We start from the raw sequence: 17,384 nt of genomic DNA on the forward strand, positions 1-17,384 counted from the left end.
GGAAGGAAATGTAAAAACCGAACTGGACACACACCTTATATGCCATCACAAAGTTCCTATTTGTTCACAAATACTGGCTCCAGAATACATGTAAACATTATCTTGTGTTCTTTTGACACAGCAACACCAGCCACTTGTGGACATAATAAACAAACGTGTGTTTAAATCATAGTTAAATTGATAGGCATTTGGTGTCTTCATCACACCATGGGTATTTCTCTGGCACAGGCCTCATCCCCTAAGTACCCAATGAGAATGCAGGACATAGATACCAAAATATACCCACAACTTAGAGTGTTGCTTGAGTTTTATAATTGGATTACTATGAGTCACAGCCACTGTCTGATCCCCTCCTGAGGAGAAGGACACTGACAGCTCCAAGAAATGAGTAGGGGAGTGGATATTCTGTCTGGGCCTTTATTTTTAAGAAAATCTTAACTGTTACTCTTGAACTTTATTGTTCTCCCAAGCCACTTAGGGACTCACTGAAAATACTGAGGATGCTGTAGACCTGTGAATGATCCTGAGCCTGGAATTTGCATTTTAATGAGCACCCAAATGAAGCACCTTAGATATGCTTTCTCTTTTACTAAATTCTGCTCAGGGATAATTCCAGTCAAGAAAAGTGGAGAACATCCAGGTTAGCTCAGCCTAGAAAAGCTGGAAACTGCTTATTTCCTCCCATTTAACAACTATCCAAGGGGCTGGTCCTGAGCCACAGGACAACTGCTCTTCCAAAGAACAGATCACTTGTGTACCTCTAGAAGCCTACCCAAAGGCTAGAGAGAAGATGAAATTAAAAGGTAATATGTATCCAGCAGAGAAAACACCAAGAGTGACACACAATGCAATTAAAATCTACAATGAGCAGTGTTAATTATTCTCTTACACAGATGTCATTTTATGCCACGTTCTTACATTAACTGAAAAGGTTAACATGACATGCCACAATGGTTATTTTAGTGAACTGAATTCTCTGTCTTTGAGAAATTTTTCTGTACTAGAGGAAATCAGTAGTGATTTCCATATAATTGCCAGCAGCTCGGGGCAAATAACCTTTTCCCCAACAGGTTCTAAAAGGGAAAAGTGACTCCATCTCTGTGCTGTCCAACTCACTTCAGTCCTCTGGCAATCAAAGGCAAGTGTAGAGAACTGGAAAGAAACTACATTGTAGAGAGGACTTGAACTTTCTTGATCAACAGGAATTGGGTCAAGGGCAAAAGACCTTAATACACATATCAGCAGACATGGGAAGGGCAGCCATTTGGAGGTCCTCTTAGAAAGACCACATGGACTTCTGAGGTTTCCTTTCCTTAAGCATAGAATAACATTTTGTTCACATAACACGTTGTTTCACTTTTTGATTTTAAGTGATTCGTATAAAAGAGACTTCAATTTGGAAGATACACTCTCATAAACAGCCCAGTATCAGTGAGCCCAATTGTATTTGTGTGTATGACAAAGGCAGAAATAAAGGTTTAAGTAGGCTTCTAACGCTCCTAAGATTTACACTGAGTGTTTCAGTTCAGTTATGAAAATCAATGGCAATTTCATTCTGGTGTTAGGAAACAGGTCTCAGGAAGTGGTTCCACTGGTGAGATGGGAAACATCATTGTAAACTACACTGATGGGTTGGCCATTAGCATGGGAGCACGGGGCTCCTCACAGTATCCTTCCTGCTCTTAAGACATGAGGAGGATGGAAAATGTAGACAGTAAAAAGGGAAATGTGAATCTTATAAATACAACCAGTGAACGTCTCTGCACAAAAGGGAAATCCATGAACATAATCAAAACGGTCCAATGGGGTATATTTCTTACATTAAGCTATTCAAGAAGCACTCCCCCAAATGGGTAATTTATCTTCTAAAGCATCCCCAGATTGTACTTGTTGCATGTTTCAGAGAAAGACAATACTAGAAGCCAGAATTCCACGATGCCACTGTACAAAGGGACAGGTGTTAAGTGCAGACAGCATACAATTATCAACCAGCACAAGACAATGGGCCCTAGCCAACTCCACATGGCAACCAAAGTACACCAGGAACACTCCAGACCCCTGAATCTGACTCCATCCCTGCCTCAAGGAACACTTCTGTGTTGAGCCTTTTGAAGTCATCTACATAATTTTCAGTATGCTTGATTGGGAGTTACCGTGCAGGGTTCAGCATGCTTAAAACAAAACTGTATCTGAATGACTTCCCATGGAACACCTGCCTCAGTGCAAGTCTTAGGAAAACCGCAGGATGTCTCAAGGGGACAACAGCTCTGGAGTAAACAATCATGTTGTGAACTGTTACTGAGAACATGCCAAGTGCTAGGAACACTGTGACCAAGCCTCAATTCTAATCCCTGATTAACTCTGATTTTATTAGTCTTAAAATGTTCTGGGTCTTTTTAAAAAAATCTTAAAAAGTGGACTTGGAGTGGGCAATTGAGTATTGATATGATTACAACCAACAAGTTTCTTCCTAAGTTCAAACACTTTTGCTGTAATGCACCTATCTCTTGTGGCTTTTGCTGCACGAATCTTATGACAGATCACTGCAAAACCAAAATCCACATGGAGTTTAATTTGGAAGAAAAAAAATTAGGAGGTTAAAGACTGAGAACGTAGTAGTACTACTGGAACAGATAAGAAAACAATAATGACAGGTTAGGATAGGAAGAAGGAGGAAGAGGAGAAGGAGGAGGAGGAGAAGCAGAAGAAGAAAAGGAGGAGAAATGAAATATTGTTTTCTGAGAACAAATTTAACTGTACTCTTCATTCATTTCCATGTATCCCATAAGCCTTTTCAACATCCTTACCTTTAATGCATCAATAACAGCTGGTGGATAGCTCAACCCAACCATGTTTGATGTCCGCCTGTACATTCTGGCAAAGATGGGAAAGAAAACAAAATGTGATACCTTACAATCAACGATTACTACTTCATAGACCTGCACACATGGACAACGATGAGCACTCAGGTCATCTGGGGACCCAAGGAACTTGACATTCTGAAGTTACTCTAGTGCCCTTCTCGATGAACTAAAAAGAGATCAAGGCAACCTCAAACACACAAGCCACTGGAAACAGAATTAAATTAAACTTATGTGCCCCATATTGGACACTAAATTATTGAAAGGGATGATATGCTCTGCCAGCACTGGCTGCAGGATGAGAAGCAGGTTACAGTATTGTACTTAATGATGAGCAAAGAATCTGTGTGGACAACCCACCAGAAATGTTTTTTTTTTTTTCTCTAGAACTTTTAAAAGAAGCAAGTAAATGTCCCAGGTAAACTTTGAAATCACTACCATGGAATTTCTAAAATGTGTAACTGTAAAATAGGGAATAGTAGAAGAAATGATTCTGGTTTTTGTAGGGAACAATTCAGTGTCAACAAACTCAGCTCTTAAACTGCCCCCCCTGGCTCAGAGGCCTCAAAGCACTATTGGTCTATTCTGATGCTATCCGTGTATTTGAAAAACATGGGTCAGATGACTTCTGACTTTAAAAACAAGACTGAACTTAATCTAAATCTTTATAAGATGAGGATTTGAGCAATGGGAAAAACATGTCCTAATGATGTCATGGAGATTAAAATACCTGTTTCGACTCAGAAATGTGAGTTTTTATAATAAGGTATCAAAACTACATTAAAGGAAATCTTAGAGTCATGGGACCTGGAGCTCCTCTGGTTGGTCTGGCCCTCGAGTAACAACACATTTCACCTTTACCTCTCCACAAATATCCCAGCTTGCACTGCATGGACAATGCTCTTGAATCTGGGCTTCTCATCACTTCTCCTGAGCATCATCCCCATCTGTCGTGTGAAGGTGGAGGCCAGCCAGTCTCGGACCTCAGAAGGCACAGCATCTGACTGAATGTCACTAAGTTCATCCTCTGTGTCCAGAAGTCTCCTGAAAATAAAATACATACCAGAGACTGAATCTCAATCTAGAGTTCTCTGAAACAGCTGCCCCTCTCTACCCAACCTGAAACACAGGTACTAAAACATGATATAAAATGAGACACACACACATGGCGTGGGGGAAACAGTGTTTTGGCAAGGCCTGTAAAAGCTCACACTGATATGTCTCCTTTGACTAAATTGGATCTGGCCTATTCCCCAAAGACACAAGTATAAAAATGTGTAAAAAGCTAAGACCCAACTAGTGACAGCATTGGGAGAAATGACTAAAGACTAAAATACATTGTGCAAATCCCAACAACTAAGTTCTCTGAAGGGATGCCAACTGCTGCCCCTTTAATCCAACAGGAGATAATAAGAACACGAACTTCTAAATTCAAGAGAACTTCCCCAAGCAGTGCAGTTCTTCATTTGGGTCCAGTGACTTTAGCCATCTGTTAATATGCTTTTCTGATTTGCCTAACTTAATCGGGCAGAGCACTAGAAAGGAAGAAATGTAGTGATAATAGAACCAAAAATACTGAACGTCATCTATTTAAGCCCTATTAAAAATAAGCAGTAAAAGTGCCCATCAATATAAAGATGCTTTATTGTTGTCCTGTGTTTAGATATATTTATTTAGGTAAAGGGGAAAAAACTGTGGTATCAAATTCCTGAAATTAACAATTAACTGCGTCATTAAAAAATAAATAAATAAACCCAACAACCCATAGACTATAGTGAAATCCTTTCCGATTGAGTTTGGTGAAGCAAGATATCACAAATACTGAGCAGTCTGTCTGACTAGAGACTTTCACAGTTGACATTTCAACAGTTTCCAAAAGGAAGCAGTTCTGTTTCTTTCAAAATTGATTTCAGTGCCTACAATTGCTCTAGTACTTGTACAGTTCAAGTGGAAATGTTTGCTGAAGGGGAAATACTTGGGACTTGATCACATCAGGAACCTCCAGTTGCTGACCAAGATGATGGACTCAAACACACATTTTAGTCTGACATAATGAGTGGGTAGCCATCACAGTGGGGCTATACATCTGGAAGAAACCTTGCCAGGCTTCTAAGGATTGCCTTTTCTGCTCTGACACCATTTTATTGTCCATGCAGCAGGTTCTGTTGATCATTTCATAGTTGAGGGAGCAACTGTCCAGCTCTTTCCTATAGGTCAAAGGTCTTTCAGAGTCAGTGATCTGAACCACACCCCAGAACTGACATGGGAGCTAGGGAGACTATTAGACAGAAAATATAGCATTGCTTTCTTAATCTCTTTACTTACTTACCTTGTTTCGTCAATATATACAGATTCAAGTACTGTGGCTGCATATTCCAGGTTCTTCTTAAGATCTACCACAGAGGCCTCCCCTCGCTCTAACTGCTTGACCAAAGACCGTAACCTATGGGGGACAAAATGACTTCATTAGATAAAGGAATCAAAGAATAATTCTAAAACTATGATGACACAACTTTTTAGTTTTGAACATTGTTTTTTACTCCAATATATCTGAATGGAAAAAAAAGTCACAGTGCTGGAGTAGCAAGTCATAAAATAATAAAGCAAGACCAGGCCCTCACCACAGCCAACATTCTGTAGTATTCATTCATTGTTATGAAGGTTCTAAATAGTTGACAACTTTCTTTTTCTCAGATATATATCTTTTAGTCTCTAATTGAATATGGGAAAGACTGACCATCAGCAAACACCACCAGGTACCTCTGAGACTCTCCCTGTCCAAGGCACCTTGTTCAGCAGTAGCTATAGAAAATCATAGCCCTACAGCCTATAGATGTTTCAAGACTTATGGGAAGGTATCTTGTACCACTATAGCCATAGAAGGACATGGAAAACTTAGGTGCAAGTAAATTATGTTAATAGACAGGAAGAATGCCCCTAAGAAGAAGAATGGAATTGTCAAAAATGTGGCTGGGTAGTAAACTGAGGTTTCCAGATCATCCAAGAGAAATGAAAAGGCTCAATCTCCTTACACAGAAATCATTGGAACAGAGAAGGACAGTGTGTGGTAGGGCAATACAATGCCTGCAGGCCATCAAGGCACAGTAACTGGGGCAGTGGAGGACAAGTACCTCCTCAGGATGTTTGGTAGCCAACGGTACTAATAGAAAACAGTACCGACCTGGAAGTCAAATGTGGATTTGACTTTTGTCTCACAAAGTATCCTCTGTGCACATCAGGTAAGCTAGGTGGCTTCCCTGAGGATTATAAAATAAAGCACCATGCAACAAACTTTGGAAGTTGATGGAAAGATCAAATGCCAGTAATAATTGATAGACCATGAGACTCGGGGTAATTCTGCAAGACGCCATTGATATAATTACTGTCATTATTGTTAATCAAAGGTCCAGATCCTCACAGATACCCAGACAAGAAAAATCTTGGCAGAACATTTAAGATCACTGTCATATCTCCATCGTATATGGGTTTATACAATCTGCCTTACCTTCCTGATTTCAAAGTATCCACAAGCTTGCAATATCGAGAGAGAATAGGTGGACTACTTGACAAAATTTGCTCTAGAATCTGGAGTCTTGGGTCATTTAGTTACTCCCAAAACCTCAGTACTTGACAAGCTGTATGCTACTCTTCTGATGTTTATAAAAGTGATTCAAAATTAAGAAAAAAAATTCCTAAATTAACCTTGAAAAGTAGGGAAAGGTATTGGTTAACCAAGTATCAAGTATGCAAAAATTTCAATATCGTAAAATACAGAGAGGAGTTAATTGAGGTAGTCTCTACTGTACTGGCAACGTCCAACGTACAGAGAGAAATCTGGAGGTCTCTGTGAGTTTGAAGGTGACCTTGGGAGCTATATCCCCAGCATTAGGAATGACACTGGATGGTCTACACAAAACAAGATGCTGGCATGGGAGGTGCTGCCCGTCAGTCACACTCAAGGGACAGTCTGTCTGCCAAGGAACAGAGACATTGCATCAGGGAGCCTGGCTGCTCTTGACTAAGACCAGATACTCTTTACCAAAATACATTCCCAGCTACACCTGCTTCCAACTCTGACTATCTCTCTCTCAGGAGCTCAGATACCATTAAACTCTCGGTTGGAAAAGCAAATTGAGAAAAAAATTCAAACTTTAAAAACATTTTGCCTTATCTTGGAGATTAAAGATTCTACCAAAAATTTAGCATGGATGTTTGGTTAGGATCCATCTTAATCCTAAAACCTAAGAGCAAAGGACAAAATGGGGAAAAATGAGGGGAACTATGACTAATAAAACCATAAGGTAGCACCTTCCTGTAACAGCTTCCAGGGGATAAAGACAGCTTTAATAAAAAGAAAAATGTTTGTAATCTAAAGAAAACCCAGATAAGCAAGTGAGGACAGATATTTAAAAAATCAGACAAAAAAGTGAAAAGAAAAAAAATCCAACATACACCATTCTAATTTTTTTTTCCCAAAAAATAAGAAAAAACCCTGGAAAAGGTTTGAGGAAATACAACATATTGTTTTAAAAGTAGCAAAAATTCAAGCTGGCCATTGGCGTCTACCCTGTCACACACCAGAATGCAATTTAACAGCAGCATCAGCTTTTTTGAGAGCAAGGTGGTATAATTAAAAAGACATCCATATGCTTGTGTAGAAGAACTGCTGTACATATGTGTGGACAAGTGTAAAATGTGGCAATTGATACGCTTCCCAGAAAAGAGACACAAGCAGCTTTAAGGCACACCCTGGAAAGTGCTCTGCAAGCACAGTGTGCTCACTACCTCTGGTTAAATGGCTTGTAGATGAGAGCCTGGCTTTGAGTATCAACTTTAGCCAACAGATGACTAATGAACGAATGACCAATGAGACGGAAGCGCCAACCACAAGGACAAGTGAGCTTTACTGCAACAAGCTCCCCTCCAGAAACACCGCCCAAGCAGCCCTTGTGGCTAACGCCTTCTAATCAAGACAACTGAAATGACTAGGCGTGCCTTATTCCACTATTTTTAACCACTCTTCCTTCCAGGAAGGCACAGTATCAAGAGAATCAAGTGGTGAGGAACTCTGCTTGCCAGGCCCTGGGAAGCAGGTCCCAGCTGAGGTCACAGTTCACCAGAGAGAAAAAGTACCACTCAGAACACCAGGCTCCCTGTCCCAGTCGGCAGGAAGTCAGCAATACAGGGGACCAAGAACTTCAGCACACCCAGAGAAGAATTCATACACAGCAGGAAGTCAGTGATGCAGGGGACCCAAAACTTTAGCAAACCCAGAGAAGAATTCATACACAGCAGGAAGTCAGAGATACAGGGGACCAAGAACTTCAGCAAACCCAGAGAAGAATTCATACACAGCAGGAAGTCAGTGATGCAGGGGACTGAAAACTTTAGCAAACCCAGAGAAGAATTCACACAGAGAGCACTTCTAAAACATGAAAAGGTACAAACATGTACATCTTCCTTACTTTTCTAGCTTCTGAGCTAGACTGAAGATTCAACCAGCATCCTGGCAGACAACCCAGGGAACCTGGCAGGACCTGCCATTTTAAAAAAAATCACCCAGGTGACTTTCACCTCTCTTGATTTAAAGATGACAAAACAGGCAAGAATATCTGAGGAAGAGTCAGCAATGGAGATGAGGAATCGATAGCACACAGAATGCAGAGAAGGCGCTCGCTACCAGAATCAAGAAAATTCACCAAAGGAACATCTGCAAGGCACTCATCAAAGTTCAGGAAAGCTTAGATTTATGGAGTAGAATTGATGCAATAAAAGTGAGCATGTTGAGAGAAAAGGAAATTGAAAGGAACAAAGCACGACCACAGAGAGATAATAAGGTTTTGTTTTTGTTTAAAGAAACAGTTAGCAACTTTCTAACCAGTTCCCATTTGACCCAACACCCAGGATGGAGAGATACCCGAGCTTCAGGGAACCTGACTCTCAATGGTGTTGAGTAGTATTTTGCCAAGTAAAACCTCCAGTACCAGGGATAGGTGGCATAGTGTTCAGTTAAGGACCATACAACCCCCTTCCCCAATACCATGGACTATGCTAAGGCTATTGGCTGTTCCTCATAACCTGATGGTGAGGCCCTATTAATAAAGACATTTACTGTGTCATTGAACACAGAGAAGTTGAGATGATGCCCAACTAGAAGCTTCACCCTTACGGACTAGCATTCATGGTGCTAAAAGGGGTACTCTGCACACTACAGGGGTTGAAAGGTAATCATCAATATCACAAATCTACAAACTCTGAGACCTATAATAGCAACAACTCTCCTGCAAGATATATTGGTGCAGTAGTGGCACAAATATTATAAGAGTAACCAACCACCTTTTGATTGGATTTAAGGCCCATTCCATGAGATGAAATCCATATCTGACACCACTAAAGTTGCCAAGGACCTAAGAAAAACCTACTACTATTAATCAGCTAAAGGAACAAAGCTTTTTTCCTATCATGGTCTCAACAATTCTTGTTCATACAATCCCTCCTCTTTCTCGACGACTGGACTCCCAGAGCTCCACCTGGGGCGTGGCCGTGCATCTCTGCATCCGCTTCCATCAGTCACTGGATAAGAGTTCTAGCATGACAGTTAGGGTGTTTGGCCATCCGATCACCAGGCCCTCTGGTGAGATAGTTGATTAACTTGAATGGTTTGGGAAATCCTTAGTGCATGAGCTAGCTGTTTGGAACCTGGAGCCTATGCAGGAACACTTTGCTTGGCCTGGGCGAAGGGAGAAGGGGACTGGACCTACCTGGATTGAATCTACCAGGCTGAGCTGAATCCCCAGGGGAGTCCTTGCCCTGGAGAAGATGGGAATGGGGGTTGGGCTGGGGAGGGGGGAGGCTTGAGGAGGGAGGACAGGGGAATCCATGGCTGATATGTAAAATTAAATTAAATTATAAAACAAATTTTAAAAAAAAGGAACAAATCAAGAAAATCACTCCTAATGACATATTGTTATACCCATAGATCAGTGTATCACTCAACCCTTGCTTTCTTCTTACAGTAGATTGGAATTAACACAAAGACCCACAACTTGGCAATGGAGAGAGATGGAGAGCGAGAGAGAGAGAGAGAGAGAGAGCGCTTTTGCTTCTTTTTGACTTTTTAAAATAATTTTTTGTGTTGATTTTGGTGCTTTAAAGAGAAAGAACAAAGCTAGATGGGGAGAGGTCTGGGAATAGTCAGAGGAGTGAAAAACTATCAAAATATATTGTATGGATGTAATTTAATTTAAAAAAGAGAAATTCAAAGTGAGCCAGGAAAACAAAGAAAGAAAAGAAAAACAAAACAAAAACTATTGCCCTGTACCAAATCAGCGTGATAATCATGTTTGCCTGTCCTTTATGGTGGCATCCCTTTCTGCAGAACTGTATATCTGCATATGAAAAACTGTCCCATTAAGAAGAATAAATAGGAAGAAAAAGGCCAATATAAGTAACTTAACATAGTATGTTAAATAAAAGTTTTGAGATGCAAAACTATATGTATACAACTTGAATTCTATTGAAAGATTTACACAAGCAAAATCTTGGAGACAGGAAATAGCTGAAGGTTGGAGCAGGTACTGATTACAAGTTGATAAGAGGCATATTTTGAAGTGATGGAAAAGTTGTAAATTTTTTTCATTGCTCATTTTTCTTTATACAATCCCTAAAGATTAAAACTATTTTGTGAAAAAAAAAAGGAAAAAAAAACCTTCTGGCCTAGGTGTTTAATGGGAATTCACTTCATGAGTACCCACAATAAGTTCATGAAGTAAGAAAAGAAGGAAGGGAGGAAGAAACAGGGGAAGGAAAGACTGGAGGGAGGGAAAGAGAAAAGGAGGGCAAGGGAAATATACAACAATAAAAATAGTCTGTCAGTGTTCATAGTTTCCAGCACTCCATCCATTTCTGTCACTGTGGCTGCCAGTAAGAGTTCCAGGATAAACGTGTAACACCATTTTAGGAAGAGTTTGGGTTTTCAAGCCTTGGCACAATGCCTCTGTGAGGCTGGGCATCGAGTCACTGAGGATGAGCCACTGCGTCTTCACATAGGTTGCCCATTTCTTCAGAACCCCTCGGCTGGCTCTGAGCTACTTTCTTGCAAAGCATTTGATGATTGGCAGCATCAGCTTGGCTCTCTACATATCCAAGTCCAGAGCAAATTGCAGGACCTGAGTCCCCTGGACTGAGCCAGTATGGGCAAAGCAGAAAGACACAGGAAGAGGGGAAGTAAAGGAAACCCTAAATGCTGTATGTCAGAATTCAAAGAGTAGCTGAGGTAAAACAGAGAAAGTCTTTCTCCCCTCCCCACTGCCCCAAAGACAAGTTCTAAGACTTGTCCAGGAAATTTACCAGGAAGCAACTTATTCAACAACTTGAAGACAACCTGCTTGGGGAGGGATTAGGCATGGTTCTGCTCCCAGATAAGCCCACTAAAACCCACAACAATACTGCCTAGAGAGCAGGTATGTTTGTAAAGCTTAATTCCCTTATAGTATGATGGGCTCATGGGCTGGGGATATGGCTCAATGGTAGAGTGTTTGTGTAGCATGAACATCCTAGGTTATTCAGCCCCCAGGAACAACAACACCACATACGTACATACATACATACATACATACATACATACATACATACAGAGAGAGAGAGAGAGAGAGAGAGAGAGAGAGAGAGAGAGAGAGAGAATCAGTAAATGTAAGCAAAAAAAAAACAATACTCTCATATCAGTCTTCTGCCCAAGGTCATTCCCCTCAGGGGTGGATAAATTGGATAACTAGCTCTTAAAATGCCTCTTATGGTCCACAGAATCTACTGTCTGAAACTTGTTGGGTTTAGCTTTACAGAATACTTAAGACAACTTGAATTCTTCCAGCACTTCCCCTACATGCACTAATAAATCATGAGCCCTTCATTCTCATTTGACTAAAACCAGTCTGTTCCAGTGCATTACCTCCATATCTGCATCTCACACCCTGCCCTCTCTACATGGAGAAGGAATGCTCTCTGTTCTCTGCCACTTACCTAAATGTTATGGAAAATAAAACAGCTCCTCTTAAAGGGGTACCCCACAGTAACTTCAAGGTTTATACTTTAAAGTCAATCTTATGATAATACATAGACATTACTTTTCTAGTGATTTGTTTGTTTCTGTGGTTATTGGCAACTGATTAGGAAAAGTGTATTTGAAACACTCATTCAATATTTAGCATTATTCAGAATGCCTTCTCTGTGCAGACATAGTGATGGTATCCAGCAATAGAGAGGGAAAATAGATCTTCTTCGAAGCATGAACCACATCAAGGGAGTCCTGTAAACATGATGGCAAAGATATGATAAACCAAGAAAGAAGAGGAGTCTCCATCCAGGAACAGCTTCTCCAGAGAAGGGCACACTCAGAGCTGCCCTGCAGGTCTTAGGTGGTTCATAAGAGGCCAACCAGGGGCACAAGATGGGATGGAAAAATGGCAGACTCCAGCCTGGGAGAGCAGCCTGAAAAGGGCTATTTGTTTAGGGAATTCCATGGGAGCCTGGAACTCAGGAGCACACCAAGAGAGAAAACTTGGTCAGGAATCAGACCACAGTGGGCTCAACATGCCAAGCTACTGCAATTCAGCTTTCTTCAGCAATATTAGGGAGTCTATGGACATTTTCTTCAAGGAGAAGCAAGGTAGCATGAGAAAAATGATGTTTCAGAAAGATCAACCTCACATTAGACTGTACATTGTGATACATTTTGCCAAAACCCAAATGAAGTTTTAAATGACAGCAAAATAAAATGACTAGAAACATTCTAATGTTTTGAGATTCGGGAATATATTTCTAACAAACTCATGGTAAAACCTATTATCTGAAATGAATTTTAATAAGTAAAAATGGAAATGTAGCATATCAAAATACGTGACACGCAGGTAATACATTATTCAGAAGGATATACATACCTAATGCGAATATTAGGACGGGAGAACCTCTCACAGTGAATGACATCACTGTCTGTCTCAAGTAAAGGGTCAAGTTAACTAAAAGCAAACCTGTGAGTAAAACTTGAGCAGACAAGGAGCCCAGCAGCAGAAATAATTATCAAAGTCAAAGGCTGTCTTTGACTGAAAACAAAGTAGGAAAGACACAAATAACCAATATCAACAATGAAAAGAGAATCTAGCTGCAGAGTATGCACACATTCAAAAGGCTATCCTAAATACTTTTCTGTAAACACATTGAAAAACCAAGGCAATACTGGAAAGTCCTACTAAAACCTTAATTTATCAAAACTGACATAGGAAAAATAAAATAGTAATTCTGTACCGATTAAGCAAGTTAAATCCATGATCACAACTTAATTTTACTAAAGAAAGCTACAGTCCTCTATCACTTTACCAGTGGCTTCATTGACACCTTTTACCACAAGAAAGTCATAAGAACCTCCCAGAGAACTGTGAAGAGGAAACAACCAAGCAAGGAAACTATGGGCTTGACAGACCAATCTCTTTTGTGAACAGACACACACACACACACACACACACACACACACACACACACACACACACAAAAACACACACACAAACCCAGATGTTTAATAAATTAAAACCAAACACATAAGAAACATATAGCAAAAGGAAACAAGTTGGCTTAAAATCAGAAAATAATTGTAATTCACTGTTTTAAAGGGACTAGAAAAGAAGCATCAATCTGTACAATAAAGTGAGAAGCATCTACTAGTGATTATAACACAAAAAAAGTAATCGAAGTGAATTTCCTAAATTTGATGTTGAATGTTTGACAACCAAATGCTACAGCAAACATCACAAACAATACTGAGACATGGAAAGCTTTCCTGTTGATCTAGCTTAAAACTGAGTGTGCCTATTATCATGTCCTCCAGACTGTATCTTAGGATGCAGGTGAGTGGTACAGTGCTTGCGCAGCATGTAAAAGACCCTGTGTCTAAATGCTAGCAAGATTATGTTAATCATAATGATGATAGTAATAGATTATATGCAAAGTCTTCACTAATCCAAATAATTAGTAAATTAAACCATCTAAACGGACATTAATGTAAGAAAAATATGTGAGAAAGATTCTTACAAAAGATTTAAAAGTCCCAAAAAAGGTTCACCCACTGAAGATGGTTGCTACCAAGTCTAACTGAGGAAGAAGAAGAGGAGGAGAAAGAAAAAAGAAGAAAAGGAAGGGTTTTATCCCATGGAGCTATCAGGTGGAAATACAGACACAACTCTCTCCAACTGTCCTCTCACTCCACATGTGTGTTATGACTTGCCCATGCACACACACAAAAGAATAATTTTTGATAAAAATAAATCACAGGGAATTCTCAAAGAATCAATAAAACGTCTTAAATATAAAATATTAAGTCCTATATCTATAAGAAAAGTACAATGTTTTACTAAAAGAATTTCAAATAGTCTAAATAAGTAGGGTGATAATCCATGTTTATAGAAATCTACCAGTTTAGAAATAGAAAATCGGGCCGGAGAGATGGCTCAGCCATTAAAGACAAGGCTCATCACCAAAACTAGATATAAGAAACCACCCTAAACTTGTCTCTCGGCTCACTGTAATGCCAAGTCAAGTTCTTACAGATCATTTGCTGGGAACCGACAGTAATTTTAAAATTCATCGAGAAATGCAGAGAAGCAGACAATATGTTTTAATTTAAAAAAAGAACAAAGCTGAAGGATTCATATTTGCAAATAGTAAGACTTACTAAAAATTATTAAATTCTGGGTCTGATCCCTCTGCCCCTTCAGGCTTTCAGCCTGTTTTCCTCAGCACCAGCTCGTCAGTCAATGGATGTGCACATTTGTTTTTATAGTAATCTAAGTGCGACATGAGTAGACGAAGATGAAGAAGAAAGAGAAAGAAGAAGTAAAGGAGGGGAGGGGAGAGTAGGAGAAAGAAGAGGAGGAGGAGGGGAAAGGAGAGATGAGGGGAAAGAAGAGAAGATGAGAAGAGGTAAAGAGGAGGAAGAGGAGGAAGGAAAGGGGAGGGGAGGAAAAGGAAGAGGGAAAAGGAGGCTGCCACCTTTAATTTATAGCAAATATAAATTATGTTTCAGGTACCCTGTCCTAGAACGATGGTATCATTCACTAGGGCAGTCCACTCTGGTTGCTGCTCAGTGGAGCCTATCATGGCAGACTCTCATGGCTGTGTTCCTTTCAGATTTGTGAAACTATGGCTCAGGAAAGCCCTGCAGCCTGAGGCTTACTCAGTCTCCACAACAGAGTAAATCTTTCAGAATTAATCTGTGGGTGGGATAACGGGGTCCACATGTGTGCCAGCTGGACACGAAGCACTGTTTGCTCCAAAAGAAGCCCCATCATCTTAGCTACTACAGCAGGTATTACAAGCTACTTAAAATGTTAAGCCATTTTGAGTTCTTGGTCTTGATCCAATGCCTTTGGGCCTCTTGTGAAACACTGTTGAGATTTAGATGTAAACTACCACCAAGTCATTGCTTGCTTGATTTTGGTGGTGAGGAAGTAAGTGTTCCAGACTGGCCTTGAACTCACAATCTCCCTTTCTCAGCCTTTAGTTTCAAGTTATTTACCACATCCCGATTCATTCCTAGACTTAGAAAGAAGGCTGGTTTTATTGTAGTGTTTTTAAAGTTCATCCTTAGGCTGTTTCTGCTACCTGTTTTTACTTCTAATGAACACACACATATATCTGAAGAAAGTAGTGGACATTTTTTTTGCTTTGTCTTTTAAGGCAAATTGCCCAAAGATACCAGGAGAATCTTCTCTGAAGAATCTGTGTTTCTTAGGTTTGGCTCTAGGTTCTAGGTGTGTCAATTTTACTAATATAATGCACTTCACTGATGACTGTTCTTCCAGAGACTGCAAGGAAGAAAGAAATTGGATGTAAAAAAAAAAAAACCCAAAAACCCAGAATGCAGAAAACATCATCTGGGATCCAGCCCATCATGCTGAAGACTGAGGAGGAAGGAGGCAAATCCTGTAGAAGCTATTTCTTTCTGGTCACAGTTTGTGAGGAACTTCTCTGATGATGAGCAAGTCACATGACCAAAGACACAATAAGCAATGAAAACATCCTAGAAAGTGGGATGGACAGAAACGAGAAAGTTTGCAGGAATACCCAATGAGGCAACAGATCCAAAAGTCTCTCCTGCCTTCCGAGTCAACCCAGCTCTATGTCTCTGGTTTCCCCACTCTGAGTATTCTTCCTCTATCCAGAACTGCATCACTTTGATATGACCACTCAGAGACTCAAGACCCCGAGCGAGGAGAGCTAATATCACAGCAGAAGAAATAATTGTAAGCACAGTGTACAATGTACCTAGGAAATGTTGTAGTGAAGAAGGTTTGAAAGCCATTCATTCCCCTCCACTCCCACAAAGGGCCTCACTGCAGACAGCACGTGGGTAAGTGTGGTCGTTCCCCAGTGATGTCTGTGTCTGCTTGTGCTCCCTGACTCTGGAGAAGTGACAGGAAACCATAGGAAGAGTCCACCTGGCACTTTGGTAGCAGGACCAAAGTGCCACTCCAGAAGCAGGAATACAGGAATTTAGTCTAGTATGGCTTTCTTCTAAATGGCTGCATGATTGTGCCAGGCCAGAAAAAAAAAAAATCCAGGAACCAGAAAGTATAGGGACATCACTGCTGTGTGGAGGTATATGCAGGACAAGTAGTGGGTCTCCTCCCAGACCCCAGGAAACATAGAAGGTTGGAAACATACCTTAGTCCTCAGCAGGGAATGGAAGAGGGTGGGACAGGTAGGGAAGGGTGGATGGCCAAGCTACTTTGTCACAGGGGGAAGGACCTTGATCTTGGTGCTCTGTGCCCCTGCTAGCTGTCTGGATCCAGATGGGAAGGGTTTGTTCTCACAACTGTTGAGGAACAAGAACAGCTCACAGGAACTGGATGGGAAGGAAGCTCTCCAAAATATCCTCCTCAGTATGGGGGGTTGACTGACTTCAAAGGTCACTAGTCACCTAGAAAAGACACCAAGACAGGCACCAAGAAAAGAGTGAGGAGGGAAGAAGACCTCAAGAAGTGTGTGGAAAGCATTTTGACATTGTTCTAACTGAGGGTGGCACGTCCCAAAGTCAGCATCACATTCTGTCTTAGATAACTTAGGCCTGTCTTGAGACTCCAGATGAAATGCCATGTACTATTGATGGTTCTGACTTTGTCGAGTGGGATGGCAGTGTCAGCTACAGAGGCTGAGCAGCTGATGCTATCTGGTGAGGGTTTGGATTTACCAATGATTTTGAACCACCCTACTTGAACACTGGGTATTTACAGGCATCGTTAAGGTTTTCTGTGTACAAATACTTCAGAAATCTGGGCTAAGCAAGGTCAAACCATTTGCTTAGTCATTGCCTTCTCTAAGACCTTAACACTGGGAATCTCTGAGCTGAGGCCATGTTTAGCTGTGCCCTGCTGGATCATATAAGGTCCCCAAGGATTCAAGCGCTGCCTTACATGGGGTTTGCAATGTGATACTCTGGCCACTGCTCAGGGCTCCACATTCTTAGTTCTCTTCTTT

The 17,384-nt window shown here is 40.7% G+C and overlaps 1 protein-coding gene across 5 annotated transcripts in view; it reads right to left on the bottom strand.

The window, feature by feature from the left end:
* Positions 1 to 17,384, bottom strand: part of Pde1c (phosphodiesterase 1C) — a 497,292-nt gene that overhangs the window by 93,358 nt on the left and 386,550 nt on the right. For all 5 annotated transcript variants that reach the window (XM_036181396.1, XM_036181398.1, XM_036181400.1 and 2 more), the window contains 3 exons: positions 5,191 to 5,304; positions 3,723 to 3,905; positions 2,808 to 2,874 (listed from right to left, as the gene is read on the bottom strand). In XM_036181396.1, the coding sequence (XP_036037289.1) occupies positions 2,808 to 2,874; positions 3,723 to 3,905; positions 5,191 to 5,304 (364 nt within the window). The remainder of the gene's footprint in view (positions 1 to 2,807; positions 2,875 to 3,722; positions 3,906 to 5,190; positions 5,305 to 17,384) is intronic.

Source organism: Onychomys torridus, chromosome 3, assembly GCF_903995425.1.
Source record: "Onychomys torridus chromosome 3, mOncTor1.1, whole genome shotgun sequence".
NCBI lineage: Eukaryota > Metazoa > Chordata > Mammalia > Rodentia > Cricetidae > Onychomys > Onychomys torridus.